The sequence below is a fragment of the Dermochelys coriacea genome, chromosome 10, assembly GCF_009764565.3.
Source record: "Dermochelys coriacea isolate rDerCor1 chromosome 10, rDerCor1.pri.v4, whole genome shotgun sequence".
NCBI lineage: Eukaryota > Metazoa > Chordata > Testudines > Dermochelyidae > Dermochelys > Dermochelys coriacea.
Window position 1 is genome coordinate 77,750,277 of NC_050077.1, and position 26,404 is coordinate 77,776,680.

Below are 26,404 nucleotides of genomic sequence, written 5' to 3' on the forward strand. Positions count from 1 at the left end.
TCCTTTGCTTGTTCTGCATGGAGAGACTTGATATCAAACAGAAACACTGCAGTCTATGGCTTGGTATCAAAGCAATTTGGAAATGATGTGTTCAGACCAATCCACAAATGGAATTCTTCGGGTGAGGGGTGTCTGTTTGCCTATAAAACTCAGAGCTAATGATTCCAAATTTGCTTTTAATATTGTCTAGAAATTCTACATGAAAAAGGTAATAAGCAACTTGAAAAGAGATACCTCTGCTTCAAAAAAACCTTTGGCTTGAACATCTTACTATGAAGACAAATTACAGTGAAACAAAAAAGGTCTGTTATCTTCAGAACCAGATACCTCTTAAAGGGCCTTGAGCTGAGGAGTGAGGTTTGCATGTCATTTAGCTGATGACAGCTTTCTGGATACGGTACAGGTGTGTTTTTCAATAAATGGTGAATGTGTTTCTGATCACGATATTCACATTTACTGCATGCAGTAATGTGTGTTGCAAAACAAAGTAGAGTAAGGCTGCTTGAGTAAACAGAATAAGGATTTCAGGTAGGGCTGTCGATTACTCGCAGTTAACTCATGTGATTAACTCAAAAATTAATCACAATTAATCACAGTTCTAATCGCACTGTTAAACAACAGAATACCAATTGAAATTTATTAAATATTTTTGGATGCTTTCCTACATTTTCAAATATATTGATTTCAATGACAAAAATAATAATATAAAGTGAGCACTGTACAGAGTGTGCAGTACTCACTTTATATTATTTTTATTACAAATATTTGCACTGTAAAAATGAGAAACAAAAGAAATTTACCTCATACAATACTGTAATGCCATCTCTTTATCGTGAAAGAGCAACTTACAGATGTAGATTTTTTTGTGTTATGTAACTGCACTCAAAACAAAACAATGTAAAACGTTAGAACCCACAAGTCCACTCAGTCCTACTTCTTGTTCAGCTAATCACTAAGACAAAGAAGTTTGTTTACATTTATGGGAGATAATACTGCCGGCTTCTTATTTATGTCACCTGAAAGTGAGAACAGGCATTTGCATGGCACTTTTGTAGCTGGCATTGCAAGGTATTTATGTGCCAGATATGTTAAACATTCGTAAGCTCCTTCATGCTTCGGCCACCATTCCAGAGTACATGCTTCCATGCTGATGACACTTGTTAAAAAAAATAGTGCATTAATTAAATTTGTGACCGAACTCCTTGGGGAAGAATAGTATGTCTCCTGCTCTGTTTTATCCATATTCTGCCATATATTTCATATTCCAGCAGTCTTGGATGATGACCCAGCACATGTTGTTCGTTTCAAGAACACTTTCACTGCAGATTTGACAAAATGCAAAGAAGGTACCAATGTGAGATTTCTACAGCACTCGACCCGAGGTTTAAGAATCTGAAGTGCCTTCCAAAATCTGAGAGGGACGAAGACTTTCAGAAGTCTTAAAAGAGCAACACTTCGATTAAGAAACTAAAAAAGAAAATCAACTTTCTGCTGGTGGCATTTGACTTAGATGATGGAAGAGAACATGCGTTGGCCTGCACTGCTTTGGATTGCTATTGAGCGGAACCCCTCGTTAGCATGGACACATATCCTCTAGAATGGTAGCTGAAGCATGAAGGGACAAATGGATCTTTGGCGCATCTCGCCCGCAAATATCTTGCGACACCGGCTACAACAGAGCTATGCAAACATCTGTTCTCACTTTCAGGTGACATTGTAAACAAGAAGCAGGCAGCATTATCTCCTGCAAATGTAAATAAACTTGTTTGTCTGAGCAACTGGCTGAACAAGAAGTAGGACTGAATGGACTTGTAGGCTCTAAATTTTTACATTGTTTTGTTTTTGAATGCAGGTTTTTTTTTTACTTAATTCAATAAAGTGATTGTATTACAGTACTCGTATGAGGTGAATTGAAAAATACTATTTCCTTTGTTTCTTTATAGAAAATATTTGAAATAAAAAACAAATATAAAGTGAGCACTTTACACTTTGTGTTCTGTGTTGTAACTGAAATCAATATATTTGAAAATGTAGAAAACATTCAAAAATATTTAAATAAATGATATTCTATTATTGTTTAACAGTGCGATTAATCACGATTCATTTTTTTAATTGCTTGCCAGCCCTAATTTCAGGACCTGCTGAAGGGCATGTTCATCTGTGGCAGCTGAGGTGAATTTTTGCATAAACAGCAGCATATAGTGCCATATTTTCAAAAAGGCGGTCTTCCTTTGGTGGGAGTAATTTGCACCTGCCAAATTTGCATGCATGTTTGACTTAAGGGGGCCTATCTGGTGTTAGAGGAGCAGGGAATCAGATTTGTATCTGAAATTCATTTTGCGGGTGTAAAAATACAGGTACAAATTTTGCAGGTAAAAAATGCACCTCCAAAAGCATTTTTGAGAATTTACCCTTGAGTGAGTGACTGTGAAAGACAGAGAACGAAAATGTGAGAGAGAGGTATAATATAGCTTCTGATGCCCAGTCTTGACCATGGGTGCTCAAAAAATAGCAAATGGGAATTTATGAGATATGTACTGATTTAAGTATCCAAACAGGATAACAGAACAGCCTGTTAAGGTGCTTATACTTGAAAATTAGACTCTCCATGTATATTTTTAAGACACCAAATTGGGGTGATTTGCTGTATAAGTCAAATCCATCCCTGATGATCACAATGGAGTTAACAACAGGGATGAATTTTGTCTTGCGTGTTCAAACCTGCCCCAAATTACATACCAGGCAGCTCCACTGAAGCTAAGGGAGTGTGGGGAGTGTAAATCTGAGCTCAATTTGTCTATTTAAAGTACTTGTTGTGTTTTGTATAGAAAAACTCATTTTTCAACTTTGTACTTTTAAAAGACACGGGCCTAAATTAGATTGGAGAGCTTTCTGCGGGGAACAATCCAACCCAGGGGTCTTTTCCAACTGTAACATCTATAATTCATATGAACATCAAAAGCAATAGCTTACAAAACCTGCACTTTCATCAACTAATCCTGGAGTGAACTTGGCAAATCACAGCACACAGGAAGTAAGTCGGGGCTGACAGGTAGTTGCTGTTCACTGGAGACAGACAATCTCGCCTGTATAAGCATGCATCTAGCAGAGAGGCTGCTGCTGAAAAACAGTCTAGGGGTCTGTAGAAGCTGGAGCTGAAATCAATGGCAGCTGGCTTGGGGAAAAAAAAATACTATGAGAGGTTGGGTATTTGACATTTTTAAAGAGGGAATGTGGGTGAAATCAGGACCTAGGGGAGTTTCTGGAGCAGGGAGGGGAGGCCCAAATATGCTGACTACATCGATTTCTGTATTTGTTAACCTGGAAGGAGGGGAGGATTCTGCAAATACAAAAGGGGCAGTGAGGACAGGTGGTGATGGTCAGCAATTTCTTCATTTTAACTAATGATGGACCAAAACCAGAGCCTTGGATTCAATTTTTTCCCTTGGAAGCAGGTACTCAAACTCTATTGACAAATCCACTCCTATGGTTTGTTCCTGAATCGAATCCAATTTCCCAGTTCCAGCTCAGAGGTAGGTTCAGATTCTGAAGGAGGGTAAGATATAATGAGAACAAAAAATGTTTTTAACTAAAGTTTACCATCAAGTAAACCACTCTTTGCTGAATTCTATCTGCACGTACAGCATTTGGCAGAAGAGTGGAAGGATAAATGCAGCGCAGCCCTGCTTCTTTCCCTGCCAAAATGCAGCCTCTTATCACAGGTCAGTAAGTGGAACCACGCTTGTAGAAGTTAACTTCTTTACACTAAACCGTCTGCCACCCCGTTACTGGATAGAGCTTCCTTCAAGCAGGATGGGACTTTGGATTAAGCTCTTGCCACAGATTTATGAACCTCAGGCAGGCTTTAAAAGAAACAGAAGCGTGATCTTGCTCATCAGACAGATTACCACACTTCCGGGCACATCTGTAATTTAAACTAGAACCAGAAGAACTCAGTTGGCCATGCAAGCAGCCTGGTCTATAACAGAATCCAACTGCTAGGGGAAAAGTAAATACATCAGCTAGACTGTTACCCCTGTACAAAAACAAATGCTTACTTGGTAAGTGGTGCTAGCAAACCTAACATTTCCTGTGTCAGTGGTGTACTATGGAGGCTGCATAATTAGTGTTCGTAGAGTGCATAGGGTTGTGTGTCATTGGGTGTACATGGCCATTGCCAGCAAAGCCAATGGTGTATGAAACCAGAGCCCTCACAGCAGGAAGCAGATACAAGCTTTGCCAACTCATTACAGGCCGGCTATTTAACATATCCTTGGCTTACTCAGCAGAATAAGTCTTCAAAAAAGAGAGAGAGAGTTGGCAAAGTCACAAAGCTGTTGATTAAACTAATATTTTCTTGGCTGGGTGTCTCTAAATGACTGACTGCTGTGTGCCTATTCAGTGCAACTCTACTGTCTTGAAGCATAGCTATACAAGCTGCTTAAAATAAAGAAGTTACTGGGACCAGGACAGAATGTCATTTCACTAGGAACTTCGCAGACATGCTTAAGGAAACGCCCTGAGCAGAACTATGGAAACGCTTACCACGGAGTCAAGAATGCAATGCAAAACGGATGTTCTTCCCCCCATTTCAGTGAGGTTATACCCTGGGGAAATATTGTAACGAAATAAAAATAGAGACTCTGGGAGGTGGGAATGGGGGGAAAAGAACAAGTATTTGACTGCCAAGATGCAATACCAAAAATAGTCAGTTCAATTTCTTCACTGGAAAACACCTTGTTACTCCATGCATAGAGCCTGGGGATAAGGGTCAGGAAGTCCTTTAAATTATGAAGCAGCAAAAAAAAAAAAAAAAAAAAAAAAAAAAAAGGTTTCAACAACATTAACAAACCATGATGGTGGTGGTGGGGGAATCTCACACAAAGGAATTCAAAGCTCAAAATGATGCTCAAGGGAGGAATATTTGCCCACTCAAAAATAAAATGACCTATTGAATAAACAGGTCCAAATAGAGAGGCTTGTGCGAAGTGGCCAAGTCTTCCTCTTCCATCTTATTTGTAGAGCTCTCCGTCGACCAATGACTTTGCCGCTGCCTGGACGGCTCAGAAGATTGGGAACAGGAGCTAAGGCACACTTTTTTTTGCTAGTGTCAGACTCTTTTATTCAATGTGAACTTCCTTTTCCCTCTTTTTGTTCTGTTTGTCTTGTCTTTCATTTTTTCCTGCCTTCTGCTGTAACTGGTGTTTTATACTTTAGAGAGTCCCCTGGAGTTAACACCCGTAGCTCTTTGAAGATGTAAAGCCCAAACAACTGCTTTAACTTCACTGAGGTACCCCATGGTCCTAGCATATCCTAAATAATTACCTATGGCGACCTTGCCCCACCAAGACAACCTTTCTCCTTTCGCTCAAAGCCCTTGTTCCAAGATATTGCCCAGAAGCATTCATTCCCTTTAAGCACCTTCCTTTTTCCCCATTCAATTTCACTCAGCATTTCTACCCTTCTCCAAACTCTACTCAGCCGAATCTCAATAGTATTCTTCTTCTTCTCCTCCTTCTCCTTCTCTTTTCTGATCTCACTTAGCATTAATTATGAACCTAATACAATCATGGTTCCGATGCTGTTCCCACTGCAGTGTAATTGGTCAGGACACATAAAACTGGACAAAGCACTAATTACACATATACTGTAGGGACCTATTCTGTATGTTTGTATGTATTTAATAGATGACCTAATAGACAGGTTCTCCAAGTTCTATGATCACTGCTCTGACCTGATCAACTCTAGTCACATTCTCTTTGTTTAGCAGAATCTCCACTATTTTTTTCAGGCACACATTCAACTTCATCACTAGTTGCTGATTCCCTGTTACTGAAACAGGTGCCGTTATGCTTCTGAGAAAGCCAATTTCGTGTCCTCTTCTTTACCAAGCTACAACTTAGGTATATCAACAATTCTAACACAATTATACTATAGATCCCTCAGTGAGAGTAACATACATGGCTGACTTTTTCAGGCTAAAGCTAGCCCCTCTTTTCCACCAGAACTGGCTATTTCACAGCTGATTAGACTCTGTTCAGCATGACTCAGAAGTACAAAGATATATGATGAAATAGCCAGTATTTCGTTTTGACTGTTTTGGAGTTGAACTGAAAGGGCAACCTAACTGTGAAGACATGCTTGCAATTATCCGTGGCAAATAATGAACAACAAACAAAGAGAAGCATTCCACAATATAGATTTACAACAGACGTGTCAGAAAATAAAATGAGCAGCTTTGGGATGGGTATTGTCTGCTGCCAGCATTTCCGACCAGCTTTAGATGCAGTCCTACAACGCTTGAGATCATTGGAAGCAGGTTTGGACCCCCCTAAGAGCACAGATGGCAGGTGCCACAGCATTAGCCACTAGTCTAAGGTCTTGTTTCTGCAAAACATTTAAGCACATGCCAGAGAAAAAAACGTGCCTCTCGTGGTATTGACAGGAGAACATCTCATGTTCTCATGTGATTTACTGGACAGTTTGAGAGGCTCCAGCAGGTCTGAAGAAAGTACAACAATTTTGGGTGCTTATCTGATCATTGAGGCTTTCTGAAGTTCACCTGTCATTATTTCCTCCTACATAACTTCATAAAACATACATGCATAATGTACATACTGGAGCATGGTCTACTAGTTAAAACTCGTGACAGTCAGGAGAGCTGGGTTCTAATTCCAGCTCGTCTCCTGTCTCATATGCGACCTAAGACAAAATACTTAATTCTTTTCTCTGCTTCAGTGCCCCCCGAGACCATAATACTTCCCTGCCTCACAGGAAGTCCTCAGATGGAAGTGTTGTTATTAACTTCTGTTTTGAAGACATACACAAATATCCACCAGCACTTCTTATAACTGTTAGCACTGCTGAAATGCAACCACAGAGGCAGAGACCATCCCCACACAGCCAAATGCCCCATCAGAGTCACCTGGAGCTATGAGTCACTCCTGCAGACCCAGCTGGGAGATGAATGCCCTCACTTTACCTCCAGATTTTCTTTTCATGATTATTTCCATTTCTAACCACACGCTGTGCATGTATTTGGCTTAAATCGCAAATTCCAATCACTATCAAATTTGCAAACTCTTTTTAATTAACTGTGTTTAAAAGGAGACTAGATTTTCTAGGCATCAAAATCAGAATGAGGAAAGGAGTAAAAGAGTAATTTGCACTTCAATAGCACATTTTATCCAAGGGTCTCAGGAGCACTCTACAAACATGAATAAAGGGAGCTCCAACCAGAATCATCAGACAGGTGTTATTCTATCATAGGATTTTCTATAATGCCCATGCCTACAGTATTTAAGCACTGCACATGTAAACAGGATCTCAATGCTCATGTCCCAGATAGGTTTCACCTACTATTCTCAGGTCCTAAGAAGTACTGATGTATTTTTTTTCCCGTGTCATGGGTTCTCTCTATTTATTTCAGGAGATGGTTGCAGAGACAAAGCTTTATCAAACAGTCTAGTTTTGCAGCATGCTCTGAAAATGAGTCCACTTAAGACTATGGAACAATCTAATCTCCTCTTGTACTTTAGTTCTGCAGATGAACCCCTTCAATCAACAATGTTATATTTCCACTTCTCACAAGCACTGACCTGAGCTTTGTTAATTGTATCAGCCTACAAAGATACAGCTGTCTTGGTGGGTCAGCAATGGAGGCAAACGGTTGCCAATGGGACCCGATTTGTTGATGCCTTTGAAAACCAGGCCCAGGGCCTTCAGTTGGTATCATAAGGGAATTGGGAGTCAGTGGATGATGTGCTCCATTTTACAGATGAGGAAGCTGAAGTGGAGAGATGAAACTTGGCCAGGGTGTCACACAAGTGCATGGCAGAGCTGAGAGTAGAAACCAGATGCTCTGGCTCCCTGACCTATGTTCTAACTTTTCGGACATACCATCCTTAATCAGAGAGAGAGAGAGAGGCAGGCTCCTGGACCCTACTCCATTGTCCTAGTCCTCTCTACTTGGATGTTAACTTGACTATGTCACACCCCTCCTGTACTGAATCCCTCCACTGGCTCCTGCATAAGTCTGCCCTTCTCTACTTACCCAAACGCATCTCTTTTCACATCAGCCTCGACCCCTTTGCTGCACCAGTGATGCCACCTTCGGCAACCCTATTTGTCTACTTTTTATATCTCTGTGCATTTTTCCAAAATTAGGACTCATGAATATTAAGGCTATGAAGTCAAGCACTCGAAAGACAGGAAATGCATATTTACGGTTGCCTGTGCTGCCTTCTGTGAACGCAGTATGATCATCTTTAATTACGTGTTCACACACACTACCTTTTCCATACAACCCGTCTCATTCAGTGCACAGCACAGATGCATAAGAGGGAAGAATTAAGGTAGCACGGGCAACCTTAGGACTGGCATGACCTATCTTTTGATTGCTTGACTTTGCAACCTTACTAATGTTGTTTTGATGTTGTTTTTTGGTCTGTAATGATAACTAATCGGCTAATTGATTGCTTTCTGCAAATTAATTCATGTACTTTTACAACAACAATGGGATCACTATGGAAGAATCATTCCACATAAATTCACGTGAGTGCTGAGGTCTTTGCTTGATAGCTGTGGGACTAACTCATGCCGCCACTGAATTTTAACAAGAACATTTGCAAGGCCTGTCTTTCTTTCCCTGGATTGATCTTGCTGTCAGCACCATAAAATGCTTTGGGGCTCCGCTGGTAGGTCAGTGCCTTGCTTATGCTTTTCAAAGTCAGCTCTATAGGAATGCATGAAGGAAGCTCTGCTTCTGCTATCATTACAATGAAGAGAGTCAGAAGAGTAAGGTAAGGTAATGAAAGGAAAACAAGCCCAGGGTGGAGCTGTTATAAATAAAGGGGTTAATGTTTAAAGTCAGCCGGGATGGTGGAACAATGCTTGAATATAAAATGATACTCCCTGCCTAAGTCAGGAGAGCTGGCGTATTTTAGGTCAGGCTGTAACTGTGCTGCTGCAGAGAATGAGGAAAGGAATTTTTTTTAATTCAAGAAAGGCCTTCCCAGCTTCCAATCTCCCACATCCTAAATTTCATAATCTTGGGATAAATCTCAGAGGATTAGCAGCAAAGGTTCCAAAATCATTATTATGACATTTTCAGAAATGCTCTTGCTGCTCTACACAGTTCTTTGGCTGGCTGCAAAGCTACCGCTGATTGGAGTCACAAACCACTACATTTAAGGAAAATACATGGTCTCACACCAGCCTATTGTCCACTCTGGCAGAGATACCTGAACATTTCAATCTGGCTCCTATTTACTCTGGCCTGTCCCCAGGTTCCATATTAAATTTTTAATTTGTAATATGTATTACAGGCATATCTCCACACTTCACACATCTGGGTAATTGCTTTTTTGACTTCCCGTTCTGGGGATTGGGAAGTTTGCTTGTATGCCTACATCATACTGCCTCAAATGTGCAAATACAAGCTGCTTTGGGATGTAATACTGTACAGATCTTGGAGTTGCTCATGACAAGTCCTCCCTCCTACTTCTCCCCTCCAGGCCTGCAAGTGTTTTGACATCCTTCCCAACTCCTATTTTTATATGGTCATTTTCATGACAAGATCTTCCTGCTGGATGCTGGGCTAGACGTATTGGGCCAATATTTTACTTTACAAGTCTATCAGCTTACACACCAGCCTACAAATGGAACATTCACTGAAGACCCTCTATGAACACAGCACCCTTGAAAGAATGCCTGCCTCTTGATATTCACTATACAGGCTATACTTACAAGTACCCAACAGACAACTGCATTTAACCAGGCGACATGAACTAGCAGGAGTTTCTAAAGCAATAATCACATTGACTCCGTGACGGAGACCTGCCGTGCCTTACATCCTCTCTCCCCCAGCTCCACATGCATGATGGTTCCGAATAAAATGAGGTTTGGTTTGGCCTACGTCGGCTTTTTACCTCTTGCTTGTTTTCACCCTCATCTATTTCAGCTTTGAGTCCGAGACCAGGTGGTGTCCACTCTGCTGGCAACAGACTGCATTCGGCCAACTGCTGTTGATTTCTCTTCATTTTCTCAAGGGCGTTTGACACTTTATGGCCTCCAGCCAGACCACCTCAGGCTGTCGCCTCACAACCGAGACAGCGCTGGGCTCAGCTAATGCTTGACTAGGAGACATCCCCACATTCCAGCCAAGAAGCCTCAGGCTGCCACAGGAAGCAGCGTTGGTAACAACGCTGGCCTGGAAAGAACATGGCTGCAGCCCACCCAATTTGCAGGGGGGGATTAAGGAACAGAAAGGAGAATCTCAGCTTTTATTTAAAAACAAACAAACTTTCCAGAGAGTTTTTCCTTGCAAAAAGCCTTGAAAATAGTAAAAAGAGCAGTTCTAAACCGCCTGGGGCCCAAGTCTCCTTAAGCAACCTTTTCCACAAGCTCCCCCATTGTGGGCACTCCAGTTCAACTCTTTGAGGACAAGCAACAGCGTCAGCAAGGAACACAGCCTCCGCAGAGAGGTTTCTAAACACATACAGTAGAACCTCAGAGTTACAAACGCCTCGGGAATGGACACTTCGTGACAGTTGTTTCTTCAAAAGTTTACAACTGAACATGGACTTCATTCAGCTTGGAACTTTACTATGCAGAAGGAAAATGCTGCTTTTAACCATCTTAATTTAAATGAAACAATCACAGAAAGTTTCCTTACCTGGTCAAATCTTTTTTTTTTTCGGTTAAACTTTCCCTTTATTTTTTTAGTAGTTTACATTTAAACACAGCACTGTAATGTATTTGCCTTTTTTTCCCTCTCTCTTTTTTCTCTCTGATGCTGCCTGATTGTGTATGACCGGTTCCAAATGAGATGTGTGATTGACTGGTCAGTTTGTAATTCAGGCATTCACAATTCTGAGGTTCTAGTGTACCTACACTTTACTCAGACAACACAGGCGATACACAGAGCTACTGAAAAACAACAAAACCATGCACCCAAACCCCTTTGGGATGTGAACAGTGTCATAGAATCATAGAATATCAGGGTTGGAAGGGATCTCAGGAGGTCATCTAGTCCAGCCCCCTGCTCAAAGTAGGATCAATCCCCAACTAAATCATCCCAGCCAAGGTTTTGTCAAGCCTGACCTTAAAAACCTCTAAGGAAGGAGATTCCACCACCTCTCTAGATAACCCATTCCAGTGCTTCACCACCCTCCTAGTGAAAAAGTTTTTCCTAATATCCAACATAAACCTTCCCCTACTGCAACTTGAGACCATTACTCCTTGTTCTGTCATCTGGTACCACTGAGAAGAGTCTAGATCCATCCTCTTTGGAACCCCCTTTAAGTAATTGAAAGCAGCTATCAAATCCCGCATCATTCTTCCCCTCTGCAGACTAAATAATGTCTCTTCAGGGTCCTAGAACCCTCTTCTCTACCTTCTCCCCCTGGTCTGTCTTGCCTGTTTCTGGTCCCTTTTCTCTCTAACATGGCTGGTGAGAGAATCCTCCTTTTATAAAGTTGCAATCCCTTGTGTCAGATGATTCTTCTGGTCAGCCTCCCCCAATAAGAGATCAAGGTCCGCTCTCAGGTGACTTGTTGGTTGGTTACTGGCTCACCGGAAAGGAATCTCACTGTCCAAGGATGCTTGCATTTGAATAGGAGACCCTCCAAGTTAATGACCTTTGATCGCTTTGCATTGTTCGCCCTCTGTTGGAATTGCAGTACAAGATGAAGGCAAAAAGATTACAGGGAAGAGACCATACAGTGCTACAGCCAAAATGATGCTCACAAAACAAAATGGGCGTAGTAATTTGATATACATACATATATGAATCATCACACCATGTATTTACACGGAATAATTTTTTACAAAGCACTATTAGTAGGAAGCTTGGTAAACACAAGGGGTGGGCCATTTGCTCCCCTTTTCACATAGCTGGACTTCCTACAATCCTAGTAACCTCTCCTTCTGGTCATGGCCCATTGCAAAATGAGTGCTGAATTTCCCTTAATAAATTAACCTGGTGGATAACATTATCAGGCTTCAAACCAGTTTAACAGCTTGGCATGTAGTTTAAATAAAAGAAAACCTAACATTCTTCATTTCTCCTGCTAAAACTACCCTTGGTTTGGCTCAGGTGCCTTTGGAGGGTGAATAAGAAGTTCATTTAATCTTGTCATTGTCCACACAATTCCATTAAACAATTATATTCAGTGGAACAGGATTGGCCAGAATCCTAACAGGATTTACTGGCTTTAGCTTAGCTACCAAATATCTGTTATTGCAGGTAATGAATATTCAACAGGAACATAAAAAGTCGGAGGCTATAAGCATTCGGTCAAGAATTTCTGAGCAGATTCTTCCTAAAGGACACAATAGTGGGATTTGATCAAGACACGATTGCCATTTAGGAGAGTGGCTAGCTGCAGAAATGTTTGATCCTAAACACTAAACAGGGTAACTGAGACACAATGCAATCATTTTGATTTTAATGGAAGGGAGGAAAAGGTTCACAGCCCACACGCATTCATGTGAACCTTAATTTGGTAGGCAGTGAATGCTGATAACCTGCTTTGGGTTAAACCCAGTTTAAACTGAGATTGTGGAAATCTGAACAAATTACAATTCCATTATCAAAGGGAAGAGCTGAATGAATAGCTCATACAAATGACTTATCCAGTGACGTTCACCTCTTATCCTGCACATGGAACACCACAAGCAGCTTGGGATTTTGCTAGTTGAAAGTATCTGACAGATTATGTTTTGCAAATCTTGGTTTAACTATGAATTGATCATGTTCCTTACGACTATCCCAGAGTCAGCGTTCAAGGTGTGTCAGTTGTGACTAATCTGATAAATTAAATATTATTTCTGTCCCAATTGAATGAGTGTGCAAGCACCTCCTATCTATTCAAATCTAAAATTTAATTTCACATCTGATTCTGAAATTTGATTGCAGTGAATAGACAACTTGATTGCTCAAATGACTGCAAAAAAATTAACACAGAAAGGTGTAACCACCACCTGGACTGAAACACACCTGAACTTTGATGAAAATTTGGATCTGGATGTGAACTTCACAGCTGACTCTCCTGTTGGAACCAATTAAAACTAGATCTGAATACTCCTTTATTTTGGAAAAGTGTGGATCTAGATCTGAATTTGGCTGGGCCCAACTCTACTTTTCATACATATCTTCCGCCCTAAATCTCAACATGTTATATGAAGACTATTCTATAGGAGTAAACCTCGACTTTATTAAAAATGCTACAAGAGACTATTAGCGTCACGAGGCAGAGCGCTCGAGAACACAGTCTGGGAAGTCCTGAGTCCCATTCCCAGATCTGTCCTTGGACACAACAGCCAACATTTTCAAAACTAGGCTCTTGGACGCCTACATTTAAGTCCATATTTAGGCACCTAAGTAAGTGGACTGAGGAACTGCTGTGTGCTTAGCAACCTTGAAAAGTCAGACTATTGTTTAGGTGCCTAAATATGCACCTGGAAGCCTAACTTTAGACACCCGTTTTTCAAAGTTTTGCCCTATGTATATAAGGGATAAATTCTGATCCCAGTTACACCAATATAAATATGGAGTAATTCCACTGATTTTAAAGTCCACAGAGTTACTACGGAGTTACACAAGTGTAAATGAGAACAGAATTGGTCCCTAAAAATCATCCATCATCTCAACTAATGAGGTTTCTTTCTACTATTTGCATTAAATATGGTTTTTAAGTATGTGTGAAGAGTCAAACAATAAGGATCTCTGTGCACTGAAATGGCTTCTCAAGAAAGCATCCTAAAAATTAACCAGTTCATCAATTTATCAGCTCCTGAGATGAACTGGAGTTAGGAGATCATAACAGTCACACCAAACCAGTAATTTCACGTGTGAGAATTTAAATCAAGGCAACAACATAAATATGGCATCTGTAAATGGCGGAAACTTAAGAGTCAACTCTTACTTGTGCCCAAGTTCGTGTGCAATGGTAAATGCCAGATTGAGACCATTGTCTTCAGCAAGGACACACTTTCTCTTGGCACTGCATACACCTCCCAGGTAAGCGATCCCTGCAAAAAAGGCACAGAGAACATTCCCATTAGTGCTGGCAAAATGTCTCACACATTCAAAACACAGAGAAGTCAGCCAGCCATAAAGCAGTAAACATTGATGTGGTACTGGAGAATAGTACAGCAATTTGTTTACAAACTCATCTGATGATCTTGTTCAGCATCCTCGTTCAGAGTGAAACCTTCCAGCCTATTTTTTCATCACATAGAAACCATTCCAATTAGGCATGTTCCCCCTTGCTGGAAAATATATTTAATCATTAGCAGAGACTCAGAAGCCCAGGTGAGCTTCTCTATAGAACCTGTAGCAACTGGCAGGGCACTGATAGGTGTGCTCAACAGGCTTTTAAGTGGAATTTTCGGTTCACCTACAGTATCCTGTTAGAGAAACACAATTAAACAATACAACCAGAGCTACTTAGAAAGATCTTAACCAATCCCTTTATTGCCCATTTATTCTCATGCTTACTGACGGGATCAGAGTCAGGAAAGCTGGCACACTATATACAATGAAGAACAAAGTTAATGGAGGCGGCAAAAATCTTCTAATGATCTAGTGGAATTTAGGACTTGATCTACAAATGCTTACTCACAGGAGAACTCTCACTAGCTTCTATGGGGCTGCTTGCATGAGTAAGGGTTTATAGGACTGGGTCCCAGTAGTGGTTGTAGGGCATTTTTCACCTCTCTGCAATGTGAACTCCCAGTTAGAGCAATGGGATTTTTGTAGAAAGACTGAGGGCTACAGTGGAACATGGCCCTATGTGGTCAAAACTTTTCCTTGGCTACCACTGCTGAACAGGCAAATCTGAAATCCCATAGAAACATTCCAAGTGTTGCATGCAAAGCAGGATTTCACAAATAACATGCAGCTAACTAAATGCCGAGGATCGAATTTCCACTTTAATTAGGATCTTGCACAATGCGAGGAAAAAGGGGAAGTGCATAGACCTTCAGTAATTGCATTTTAATTTTTTCAAGACTTAGATTTTTTTTTTTAAAACCAGGAGACAAGAGATCTATTTACTTGCAGTTAAGTGCTGCTCCCACACAGAGGTAGCTTAGGGTTCAGCTGCCTTTAATAATTAGAGTAAAACAATGACAGCAGCTGTGCTATAGAAGCAGGACCATATTTTTCATCAGATCATCAAAGCACACGGTGTCTTAGTTTATCGGGACAGAAATTGTGTAGAACTTTATGATTAGGTTTGGAAGGTGTCCTTTCCTATTTTGTATGAGTTTTGACAAGTAATATCGCTATTTATGTGCAAGGGGGTTTTGGATGGAATGATGAGGTGGGTAATTGACTTAAATGTTTGCATTATTAGTGGGAATGGGTGAGGGAGAACTTATTCAAAATGTGCTGAGTGTAGAAGAAGAGATTTCTAACAGATGCAAAAATAAAATCAGAATAAATTCCTATTTTATTCTTCAAATATCAGAGGGGTAGCCATGTTAGTCTGGATCTATAAAAGCGGTAGAGTGTCCTGTGGCACCTTACAGACTAACAGACGTATTGGAGCATGAGCTTTCTTGGGTGTATACCCACTTCATCAGAAGCATGTAGTGGAAATTTCCAGAGGCAGGTATAAAAATGCAAGCAAGAATCAGGCTAGGGATAACAAGGTTAGTTCAATCAGGGAGGATGAGGCCCTCTTCTAGCAGATTCTTGTTGATCAATGGCTATAGGACTAGATTCTGGAATCTCTTCTCACATAGAATGGCACTTCATAAGTAATCCCACTGAAATCAATGAGAAAATTTATGGTGCAATGTGCTATTCAGAGTAAGGGAATGAGAATTTACCCCACAGAGCTGATGGTAGAAGAAAACCTCAGAGCATGTAGACGTGTGCAACATATCCCATGCTTCTAATCTTCCTGAAGGGAGAAATACATAATTCACTATATTTAAGTCCACCACGATGCACTCATATGGCACTGTATAAACAATAATATACTTACTGATTACAGTCTACTCCTTCTCAGCTGACTTGGAATCAGCCATTTCTGGAAATATTTTCTGCACACAGGAAGGGGCAGTTTGGGAAAATTCTAGTTTACTGTAAAACCAACAATGGAAGGTGTGGGATTAAAAATCAGCTGCAAGGCTTCGGGTTAGAGGAAGGGAAAACTGAATAGCTCACAGTCACTGAAGCTGGAAATGGAAAGGATGTATCCGATGAGCCAGGCCACCCTCTGCTAGTGCAGATCTGTGCCTTATACTGTATTTTTGAATTCTTAAATCCTCTCCCAGTATCTGAATAACTCAGTTGGTGCTGAGAAGGAGGCATCCTTCGTCCAGGCTGCTGGGCTGCTCTGAAGCTGCTATTCCAGCAGAAGGGATGCTGTGTCACTGACGGATTGCCAGCCCCACTTTCCATAGGGGCAAGGGACTGGAGGATCCACAATGGCAGACTTTTGGGGCCCTCTGTACTCCCCTAATGTGCATGTGCATGCATGCACACACAGACACACACCTTCCACCTCTCTGTATTGTCCATAGGAGTTGCCCTGTAGCTGGGCTGCATGCCATGCAAAAGGTACACACTCCTTGTATGGTCTCCCCCAGTTGACCCACCAGAGAGAAATACAACTGTTCTGTTGCAGGCGGGACCTCTCTAGAATAATCCCCCAATGGTAAGGCCCTGCAGAGTTTTCAATCCAGCCCCATTTCTACCACAATAACTGAAAAGTTGGAAGTTGCATTATGCCCAAAGGTTGGTAAATCAAGGCTCTGGCAGACCAAGAAAGGACCAGAAATTGCCGTGCCATTAGCCCCCTTTTTGTACCAGCATGGTCACGCCCATTGACTTATCATACCGGTCCACTGCCAAAGACAGCAGGTAGGATTTCAAAAGGCTCTCATCCTAAAGGCAGTTACTCGGGAATTATGCTAAACCAGGGCTCTGACTCAATGAAGAATTACCATACTGCATCTCTTATAAATCAGCTAAAACTTAATACAGCGATGTGGGGAAAGCTCAATGCATCACCCTGGGGCAGAGCTCAAACCGTCAGTTGGAGTTACAAAGTTTAACTATCTAGGGTGAAATCCTGACCCCACTGAACTCAATGGCAAAACTCCCACTCATGTCAATGAGCACAAGATTCCACCCCTAAGCTTTATGAACCTGATCTGAAGTCAGTGGAAAGACCTACTGACTTCAGTGGATTTTGGATCAGGCCTCATGTTATCTACAGTGAGAACTAAGAAAATATGTAAGGACACCAAAGAGGAGATCTGATCTTTTACTGGGGTGATAAGATAAATAGAATTAAAGGGTGAGTATGACAATCACCACAACAGCATGGAGGGATGAGGGATCACCACAGAAAGGATTCTAAAAGCTGGCAAGTGGCACAGAGTCCCTAGAACTTCAGGTGAGTTTGAGCAATACCCTTAATGACCAGGATGCTTTTAAAGATAGATTCAGTCAGAACAGTTTAGGAAGCATACTTCCTCTCAGACAGCATACAACTCCTATTACCAGGAACTGCTGTGATGGAAGGATATGGCATGACGGAAGCCACATAGACTATTCTGTTCCACTCCTGAGAGGTCTTGTCACTGTCCTGCATGGAATAATTTTAGAATATAAACTGACAGCTGGATGATGCAGTGCTCGCGGCAATCAGCTGAAATCAAGATACTATAATAAGGAATTTATAAAAAGATGTGGGATGAAATTCAGCTCTTGCTGTAAGTGGCTTCTACTCTACTGATATACACCATCGCTGAATCTGGCCCAGGGTTTTGAGAACATTTCAATAATCATTTGAAAGTGAAACGATCAAAGTAATGGAGTGACTTAAAAACCAGACAATGTTTCGTTCAGATCGCTAATCCTGAATCTTCCCCATTAATCTCCCAGTTATCCATGCTGAGCAGAAAAATATGTCTCCTCAAATTAGCCAAGTCTTTAAGATAACATATACCATAACTCCATGGAACAACTGTTGCATGAGAATATCACGTCTACACCTCAATGGTCAGACACACAAGCAAGTTTAGATAGTTTAAAATGATTTTTGCTTTAGATTCTGATACCACTTAAATTTCACAATGAGGGGCTCATTGAGAGCATTGCTCTAGAATGGAGTGGGGCAATATTACCATATTTCAGTGGTTCTCAAACTTCATTGCACCGTGATCCCCTTCTGACAACAAAAATTACTACATGACCCCAGGAGTGGGGACCAAAGCCGAAGCCAGCTCAAGCTCCACTGCCCCGAACTGGGGGGGCCAAACCGAAGTCCAAGGGCTTCAGCCCCAGATGGTGGGGTTCAGTCTTCTGCTTCAGCCCTGGGCCTTAGCAAGTCTAACGCCAGCGCTGGCAACCCCATTAAAACAGGGTCACCATCCACTTTGGGGTCCCGACCCAGAGTTTGAGAACCCCTGCCATATTTGGATGAGGTGGGCTTGTAGAAAAAGCTATAGTTTTTGGCAATAAGTTAGAGAGGATAAATCTCAATTAAAAAGCTGAATACAATGTAGAGGCCTCAAATGGCAATCCTCCACGAGACTGGAAGGCTGCTCAGCAATTCTAACCACCACTGGAAGTGATCAGCAACAGCACTGTAATGTGTTAAAGGCCTCATTACTAGATGGTAGAAAACTAGAGAATTGCCAGTGATTAAGGATACGTAAACACAGATGGCTGAGAGAATAATATGATTCAAGTAAAGAGATTAAGTGTTCCCAGTATTCACACGGATTTTATTCGGCCACTATATAATATTGGCAATGACCAACATTCCAAAACTGGGGTGACCTAAAGCTACTTCATTATTATTATTAATTATGGTTATCACAGTAGTGCCTAGGGACCCACCAAGTTCAGAGCCCTATTGAGGTAGGCACTGTACAAACACAGAGTAGCAGACAGCAGAAAATTTGTCACCTAAATCCGTATGAATCTTAAATAAAAGTTTTGGCTTTCAGAGGCTCGGAGCACCTGCAGATTCCAGAGTCTTTCTGGAGCATCAATATTAGAGCCGTTGAAAAAAATTAAAATTTTTAATAACATTGACTCAAAAATTGATTATAAAAAACACTGAGTAGCTCTATTACCTTGAAATTTAGGAGCATACCTTTAGGTACCCTAGTTTGATAATTTTGACCAATATATTTGATTCAAACTCTTAGTTCAGAATGTAAGTAGTGATGCTATATCGATCCATAAATGAATACAAGAGTTCTTTATTCCATAAGCGTATCTGATACAGTGAACTGTAATCCAGTATTTCTAGCACACACCATATGCGGCTCTATATTATTAACACTGGGTAGAGAAACATTGGACCTAATGGATTTATAATCACAACTGAGGTACAGCCTTGTGTGGTTGGATTCTGTACAATGTAGGTTCTCTCTTGCAATGGATGAATGCTAATCTTGTTTGACTTTTTATAACTAAAAAATATCACTAGGAAAAAATGTTTGATTAAGCCCTTAACAGTCAGAGTCTTATTTGAGCCTCTAGTCTCTAAAATTAGACTGGAAACATCATGTATTCACAAAAAGAAAAGGAGTACTTGTGGCACCTTAGAGACTAACAAATTTATTTGAGCATAAGCTTTCGTGAGCTACGAAATTCCTGGTATGCTGAGGCTAGCCAGGGTGGGAATACTAGGAGAAGGGCTTCCCATCATTTGGCAAAATCTGCTTCTGGCCCTGGCTGGAAGCCAGAGGTGTGTGAAAATGAAAAAAACGGGGGGGGGGATAAGTGCGCTGAACTTTTTCAAACCTCATACTGTTCCAAGGCAAGTGTGGAGATAAGCTCTGGATGGGAAGAGGGATGGAGCATTCTTGCGCAATCCAAACCAGCTCATTCACCCCTAACAGCCATGACCACTTCATTTTTAATAATAAAAATGCTGAAACAGGAGCATCAGTATGAAAGGGAGAGTAAAGCCAGTGCTATTTTGAAGCATTAGTTTGATTTTTTTTTTTCATTCTTCCCCTGAGGAAACTGCATAATTACAGTATGTAACTTCTGAACTTGGGTTTGAACATATGATGTTATCTAGATTTCAACAGAAAACCACACACAACTGTGTAAACTCTGGTTTATCCAAAAAGTTGTCACATGTAAACAGTCTGCAGCTGTTGGCCTTGTTGCCAGCTAATGAGACCTTTTCTAGAAGTGTTTCCAAGGGGAATGATTACTTTCCTCCTACCAGCTCAATTAGGTAGTTAGGACATGACATAATTGTCAAGGTGATAGTTAGCAAGAGCTGGAGGATGTAAACTTCTGAGGCATTTACCCCCAATTAATCCTAGAATGATATATACTGGGCTTACTGCTGACAACTGAGGAATGACTAATCAGCTCTCCCAGCAAGCGAATTGCCCAGGTACTCCTTCTGCTTTTAACTTTGCAACTTCTGATTTACAACTGCTCTTTCTGTTTCTTAACATTCTCATCTGCTCATCCCCTCCTGACACAGCACGCCTGCTTTACAAAAAACCTGGGTTATTCTTTGCATTTTTAAATGCATTTGCTGCTGGTGGAAGGTGGTAGGCTGAAAGCCCCTAAAGCAGTGGCTCTCAACCTTTCCAAGCTACTGTACCCCTTTCAGGAGTCGGATTTGTCTTGCATACCCCCAAGTTGAACCTCACTTAAGCAGTGCTTGCTTACAAAATCAGACATAAAAATACAAAAAAGTGTCACAGTACACTGTTGCTGAAGAATTGCTGAGGTTCTCATTTTTATCATATAATTATAAAATACATCAATCTGAATATAAATATTGTATTTACATTTCAGTGCACAGTATATAGAGAAATATAAACAAGTCCATTGTCTGTATGAAATTTAAGTGTTGTACTGACTTCGCTTTTTATGTAGCCTGTTGTAAAACTAGGCAAATATCTAGATGAGTTGACGCACCCACTGGAAGACCTCTGTGTACCCCTGGTTGAGAATCACTGTCCTAAAGCACTGGTTAGTTAGAGAACAGGGTCAGCCTTCTTAAAGCATTAGTGTGGGAGGTGAACACATGCTTAAATACAAAGCAATCATTTTTTACCCCTCCATTCCCTGCAATTGCTATTACTTACATGTGGTTATTCTACACACCCTCCCAACTCTCTTCTCTTCATGCAGCTCCCAGACTGTCAAGAGTAGGCTTTTTTGCAGCTTCTGTCTATTCTATTCTTCTCTCTACCTAAAGGTCCTGGACAGGGAGATCAGAGGCATGGTTCATTGCAATGGACTGTTCCTCTGTTCAGTGACCTACTCTGCATGTAAAAATGCAATTAGGTCATTCACCAGGAGTAGCTCTCACTGATTGCGAGATTTAATAACAGTAATTCGCACTTCCATAGAGCCTTATGCACAAGGGTTTCCACACCCTTACAAACATTAATGAAGCAAGCCTTTCAGAAATTGCCGCCAAGGTAGGCAACTAAACATCTACTAATTTTACAGCTGGAAAAGGGAAGGTACAGAGAAGCTAGCTGACAAAGCTGAGCTGGAAACAGAACCAAGATCTGCCCTGAAAACCTGCATCAGTGGATAATGCTTCCTCAAAATTAGTAATATTATAGCAGGACCTGAATCAGGGAAAAGAGCACCCACTCAGGCTCCAGTCCAATGTGTACAGCACCAAGCACCAAAGTACAGCATGAGCAGTGGCAGTGCAATTTCAACCATCACTACCAGCACCAGTGAGCCCAAGCCTTGGTTGGAAGGGACCATACAGAAGGGGTAGAGGGGCAAGTTCTCTCCTCATTTAAGGAGGATGTGTTAAGTTAAAGCCAGTGGTGCAGTTTTAGCAGCACATTAATTTGGCTTAGTTCTGGTCAGTCATTTAGATGTCAATTTCTGTTATTCTTGCAGTAACAACATGGTTTCCATTACAGTTTAACATTCGCATGAGGAAACTGTTTTCCTTAGCAACAATTTTCATTGTCACTGGGGTTAATGAAAACCACACTGGAAACAATACAGTCATTATGAACCAGAAGAAGAGAAATTACAATGCAAGTTTCCAATGCACGGGAGACGGCTGCGGTTGGGTAGGAAGAAATATTCACGCCAAATGCCCTACACAGAGAAGTTACAATGTTCTGAAAGTAGCAAAAACTATTCAATCATCTTTTTAAAAACAGAGATGGCTCATATAATAGAACATGCAAGCGATTGTCATAGCAAGCAGTCAGAAACAGCAGCTTCCAAATAGTCTCCTACATAAATATACATTTACCCTTAAAGGGAATGTAGGCCATGAAATAAGCAACTTTGGCAATGGATCTGCACTGCAGATCTGCAACCTGCACTGGCAATGGATCTATCAGTTTTCTTCTGTTTTGTATTTTATTTCAGGACACAGCAGATAGCCCCACTGTCTGTCCCAGTCCTTCCAAGAGGTACCAACCTGCCATCCCCACAGTAGTTGTAAGGCTGCAGTACTATAAGTTTCAGAATAGCAGCTGTGTTAGTCTGTATTCGCAAAAAAGAAAAGGAGTACTTGTGGCACCTTAGAGACTAACAAATTTATTTGAGCATAAGCTTTCGTGAGCTACAGCTCACTTCTGTAAGTACAACTCTTTCTTGGAGGTGGTAGAGGAAGGGGCATTTGGGGAAGTATTTAGTAGAGCTGGTCGGGGATTTTTCAACAGAACGTTTATTTCTTGGATAATACTGATTCGTTAATTCTGAAACTTTTGGTGGAAATGTATCTGTTTTGATAAACTTTGCAGGTCCAAGACAGAAAAGAGAGAGACCCGCCCCCAGAATAGCCAACAGCCTGCTCGTTAGGGCACTTGGGATGCAGAAAACTCAGCTTCAACTTCCTGCTCCAAATCAGCCAAGAATTTCAAACTGGGTCTCGAACATCCTGATTTGGAGCAGGAACATGAACCTGGTTCTCCCACATGCCCCGACCACTGTCTCTTGAAAATTTTGAAAGGTCTCAGCTTTGTTTCAGAACGAAAACTGATTTTTCAAAACCTTGACCATTTTGCAAAACAGAATTTATGTTTTCCAGCCAGTTCTAGTACTCAAGACTCCATGACTAGCCTTAAATGAGCTGTTAGTGCTGCTCTACAAGTTAAACCGTGGGCCCCAGACATGTCTGAGCATTACAGTAGAAGGGAGACCATCTCAATCACTAGGAGCACATTGTAGAGGAAAGCCCTATTAAGCTTTGTATAGTCCACTCCTTCAGCTCTGCGGTAGAGGTCTGTTTTGGTCTCATTTTAAAGCCTGACCTGAACTAGACTTGATCACAGCCAATTCAGACCCGACATGAGCCCGAGAACGTTGAGTTGCTTTCATACCTGACCGAAACCCAACCTTGCTAGTCGGGTCCCGTTTGGTTTGGATCGTCTTGCAAGGGTCCAGAGTAGTCAGCATGCTCAGTGATGAGAGACTACCTGACCTAAACTGAGCCCAAATGTGTAACAATTACACCCAACTCGACACTTGGAGTCGGGTCCCGGGGGGGTTGTGGGGTGTGTGCAAAGACCTACTTTGGCACACTATTTTTCAGAATGCTACAGAGCACTTCATATGCACAGATCTCAAAGTGGTGTTCAAATATTGACTAAATAACCCTTACCTCTTCCTTGTAAGGTAGACAAATATTATTACACCTATTTTATAGATGAGTCCTGTGATCATTATGGCTTGGTGTACCTACAAGATCATACAACGAGTCGGTGGTACAGTTGGGAACAAAACCCAGGAACTCCCTATGCACTGCTGTATCTAACTAGGTTCTTATAAAGATAGCCCATCACCATAGCATCTGAGTGCCGATTCCTTCTAACCGCTAGGCAACCTGCCACATCCCAAAAGTCAGTGTGATCTTTATAGAAACCTTGCTCCTCCTCTAAACGTCAGTGCAATCTCCAGAACTTCACCCCACTTCAGCAGCATTCAGCATACTCTCTAGAGCTAAACAACTTCCCTGTGGACTGAATGTTGTCACGTGGTTACCAATAAACTCTCATCTTTCTTCTAACTCTGAAAACGCTGTCACTTCCAGTATATACAACTGCTGTCACAACCCTGAAAACCTAGCAAGGAAAATAAATGTTTTCCTTTAAAAAGGAAATGTGGTTACTTTTTGAATCCTGTGATTTTCATTACACATAACCTTAGAAGATTAAGTAATAGAAGCTCTCCCTGACGTCCACAGTGATAATAGCTATGGGTAAAAAGCAGATGTTTCTAGAGCTGATAGCATAATACCACTCAGAACACAGTGTTCTAACAGAAAACTGCCTTTAAAGGAAATAAACTTTATTTAATAACTAAGATTACAGAAAGATATCTACAGACTGAAACATCCACAGCTGTCAGGAAGTTGGGTCTAGTGGTTAAAGCGCTGGATAATGTATGTATCACAAGATCTGGGTTCTAATCAGGAGAGCTAGATTCAGACATGCTGTGTAACCCTGGGCAATTACTATATGGACTCTGCAGATATAAGAATTGTGAGGTTTGATTCAGTCATGTTTGTAAAACACTGCGATCCTTGTAAGGAAAGCAGGATAGTGCAAACTATGAAAGGTTATTGGTATGCTTTGCTGCCACCCCTTTCTTTTCCCTAATTGCCCCCCATTGTACTCCAGTTAATCTAGTTCTTGGAGCCCGTCCCCCACCTCCCAGTTCAAATCTACTGCTTTTGTTTACTGTCTCCCTGTCCTGCTGTGTTTTGCCCTCTGCTCCCTCCTGTGCTTCCATAAGACTTTCAGAACGCAGAGACAGCTTACCTGCTCATTCATGGACATGCTCACCAACAAACATCCCCCAAAACATCAAAAGCGTCTGATTTTGATCTCACTTGCACTAGCTTTACACCTGTGCAAATCAACTGACTTCAGTGAGTCTCATTATTTACACAGGTATGTCACGGGCATTCTAAAGGAGCATGGAACCCAAGACTCTCTCCTGACCGCTAGGACAAGTGTTCTTCACCATGGGTAGCATAAAACGGAAGACAAAGAGCCAGATTCTACTGTTGTACACCCAGAGCAACACCACGGCAGTCAGTGGAGTCACTCAAGGTTTACACTGGTATAGCTAAGACCGTAATCTGACCCCCCTGAGCTAAAGACACCAGTTTTAGGCCTTTTTCTTCTCCACTGTCTTTTCTGCATCTGCCCTTAGAATCCATTCACAATTCTCCTCATCATACACCAGCCTTCCTCACCCCCAAGTCTTGTGTTACAGCCATGTCCCCTAACAGAGGGAACTAGATGAGGATAGAGAAGTCAGAACTGACTCTTACTTGGAAGAAGGAGTCTCTGAAGCAATACAGAGAGCCAGAGCTTTTCAACTGGTTGGTGGTGGGTAGGTCATGTTAAGGTACCATTTCCACTGAAGAAAGGACAGTAGGGCTGATGTCCCAAAGTTCCTAACTTTTCTAACTAGCATGGGCCAATCTCTAGCTGAAACCCACCAGTGCTGCACCTACAGAACATGCTGTATTATCAACAGTGCATTATTCAGAACATCGCCTCAACTGTACAGCAGTGGTTACCGACATCATTTTATATTGTTTGTGAGAACACAAGGCTTTGGGAAAAAATATTCACCAAGCTGGCGAATGGGATCTAAGGGGGTGGGGTGGGGTGGGGAGAATCCTTCCCTTAAAAGTAATTCCAGGAAAGCTTACAGGCTCGGTAAGCCATACTCCTGGGGATAAAACATGGGATCTAAGAGCTCAGCAAAAAGAGACAAACACCAACAACCCATTTGTTTGTCATCTCCTCTTTGTTCACCAGGACATCCACCATCCCATTAACGGTGTTCCTTAGCTCTGCAGACCACTGCCTCCCTTGACGACAGCCAGTTAATAAATCCACTCAATCTGGCATGACAGTATGAGTCCCTCAATTACAGAATTACACAGAACACAGGAAACAGGGTATCCGGAATGTTTACTCAACTTTGATGTGCTAATCGCCACATTCCAAAACAACCCTTCCCCTCTTACATCCCAGAGAGATGGGAGCCCAAGGTGCTGCTGAGAGCAGATCTCAAGCAGAAGATAAATACAGCTCTGCTTTGCATTTCAGTTATTATTGCTACGTTTAAAGCTTTGGACATTTAAGGGGCAACAGGTCAAATCAGGCTAAGATTTCCATACTTGGATGCCTAAAGCTAGGCAGCTAAATCCATATTCTGTCATGTGAGAAAGGGGCCTGGTTTTCAGGAGTGCTGGAGCACCCCCAGCTTGCAATAAAGCCATACACCTGCACTAATTAATATACAAACTTTATTGTCTCTCATTAGAATCCAATCTCATTAGAATGAGAGAGCAAATAAGAAAAGGGCAATAAGAATTGGCAATGAACTGAGGAATCCAGACAATAGATCCAGGTATTTAGCTACCTCTATATGGTAATTAAA

General features: G+C 41.5%; 1 protein-coding gene across 2 annotated transcripts in view; it reads right to left on the minus strand.

Moving 5' to 3' along the window:
* ADAMTS17 (ADAM metallopeptidase with thrombospondin type 1 motif 17) overlaps nucleotides 1-26,404 on the minus strand; it is a 255,112-nt gene that overhangs the window by 150,636 nt on the left and 78,072 nt on the right. For both annotated transcript variants that reach the window (XM_038420717.2, XM_038420716.2), the window contains exon 8: nucleotides 13,929-14,034. In XM_038420717.2, the coding sequence (XP_038276645.1) occupies nucleotides 13,929-14,034 (106 nt within the window). The remainder of the gene's footprint in view (nucleotides 1-13,928; nucleotides 14,035-26,404) is intronic.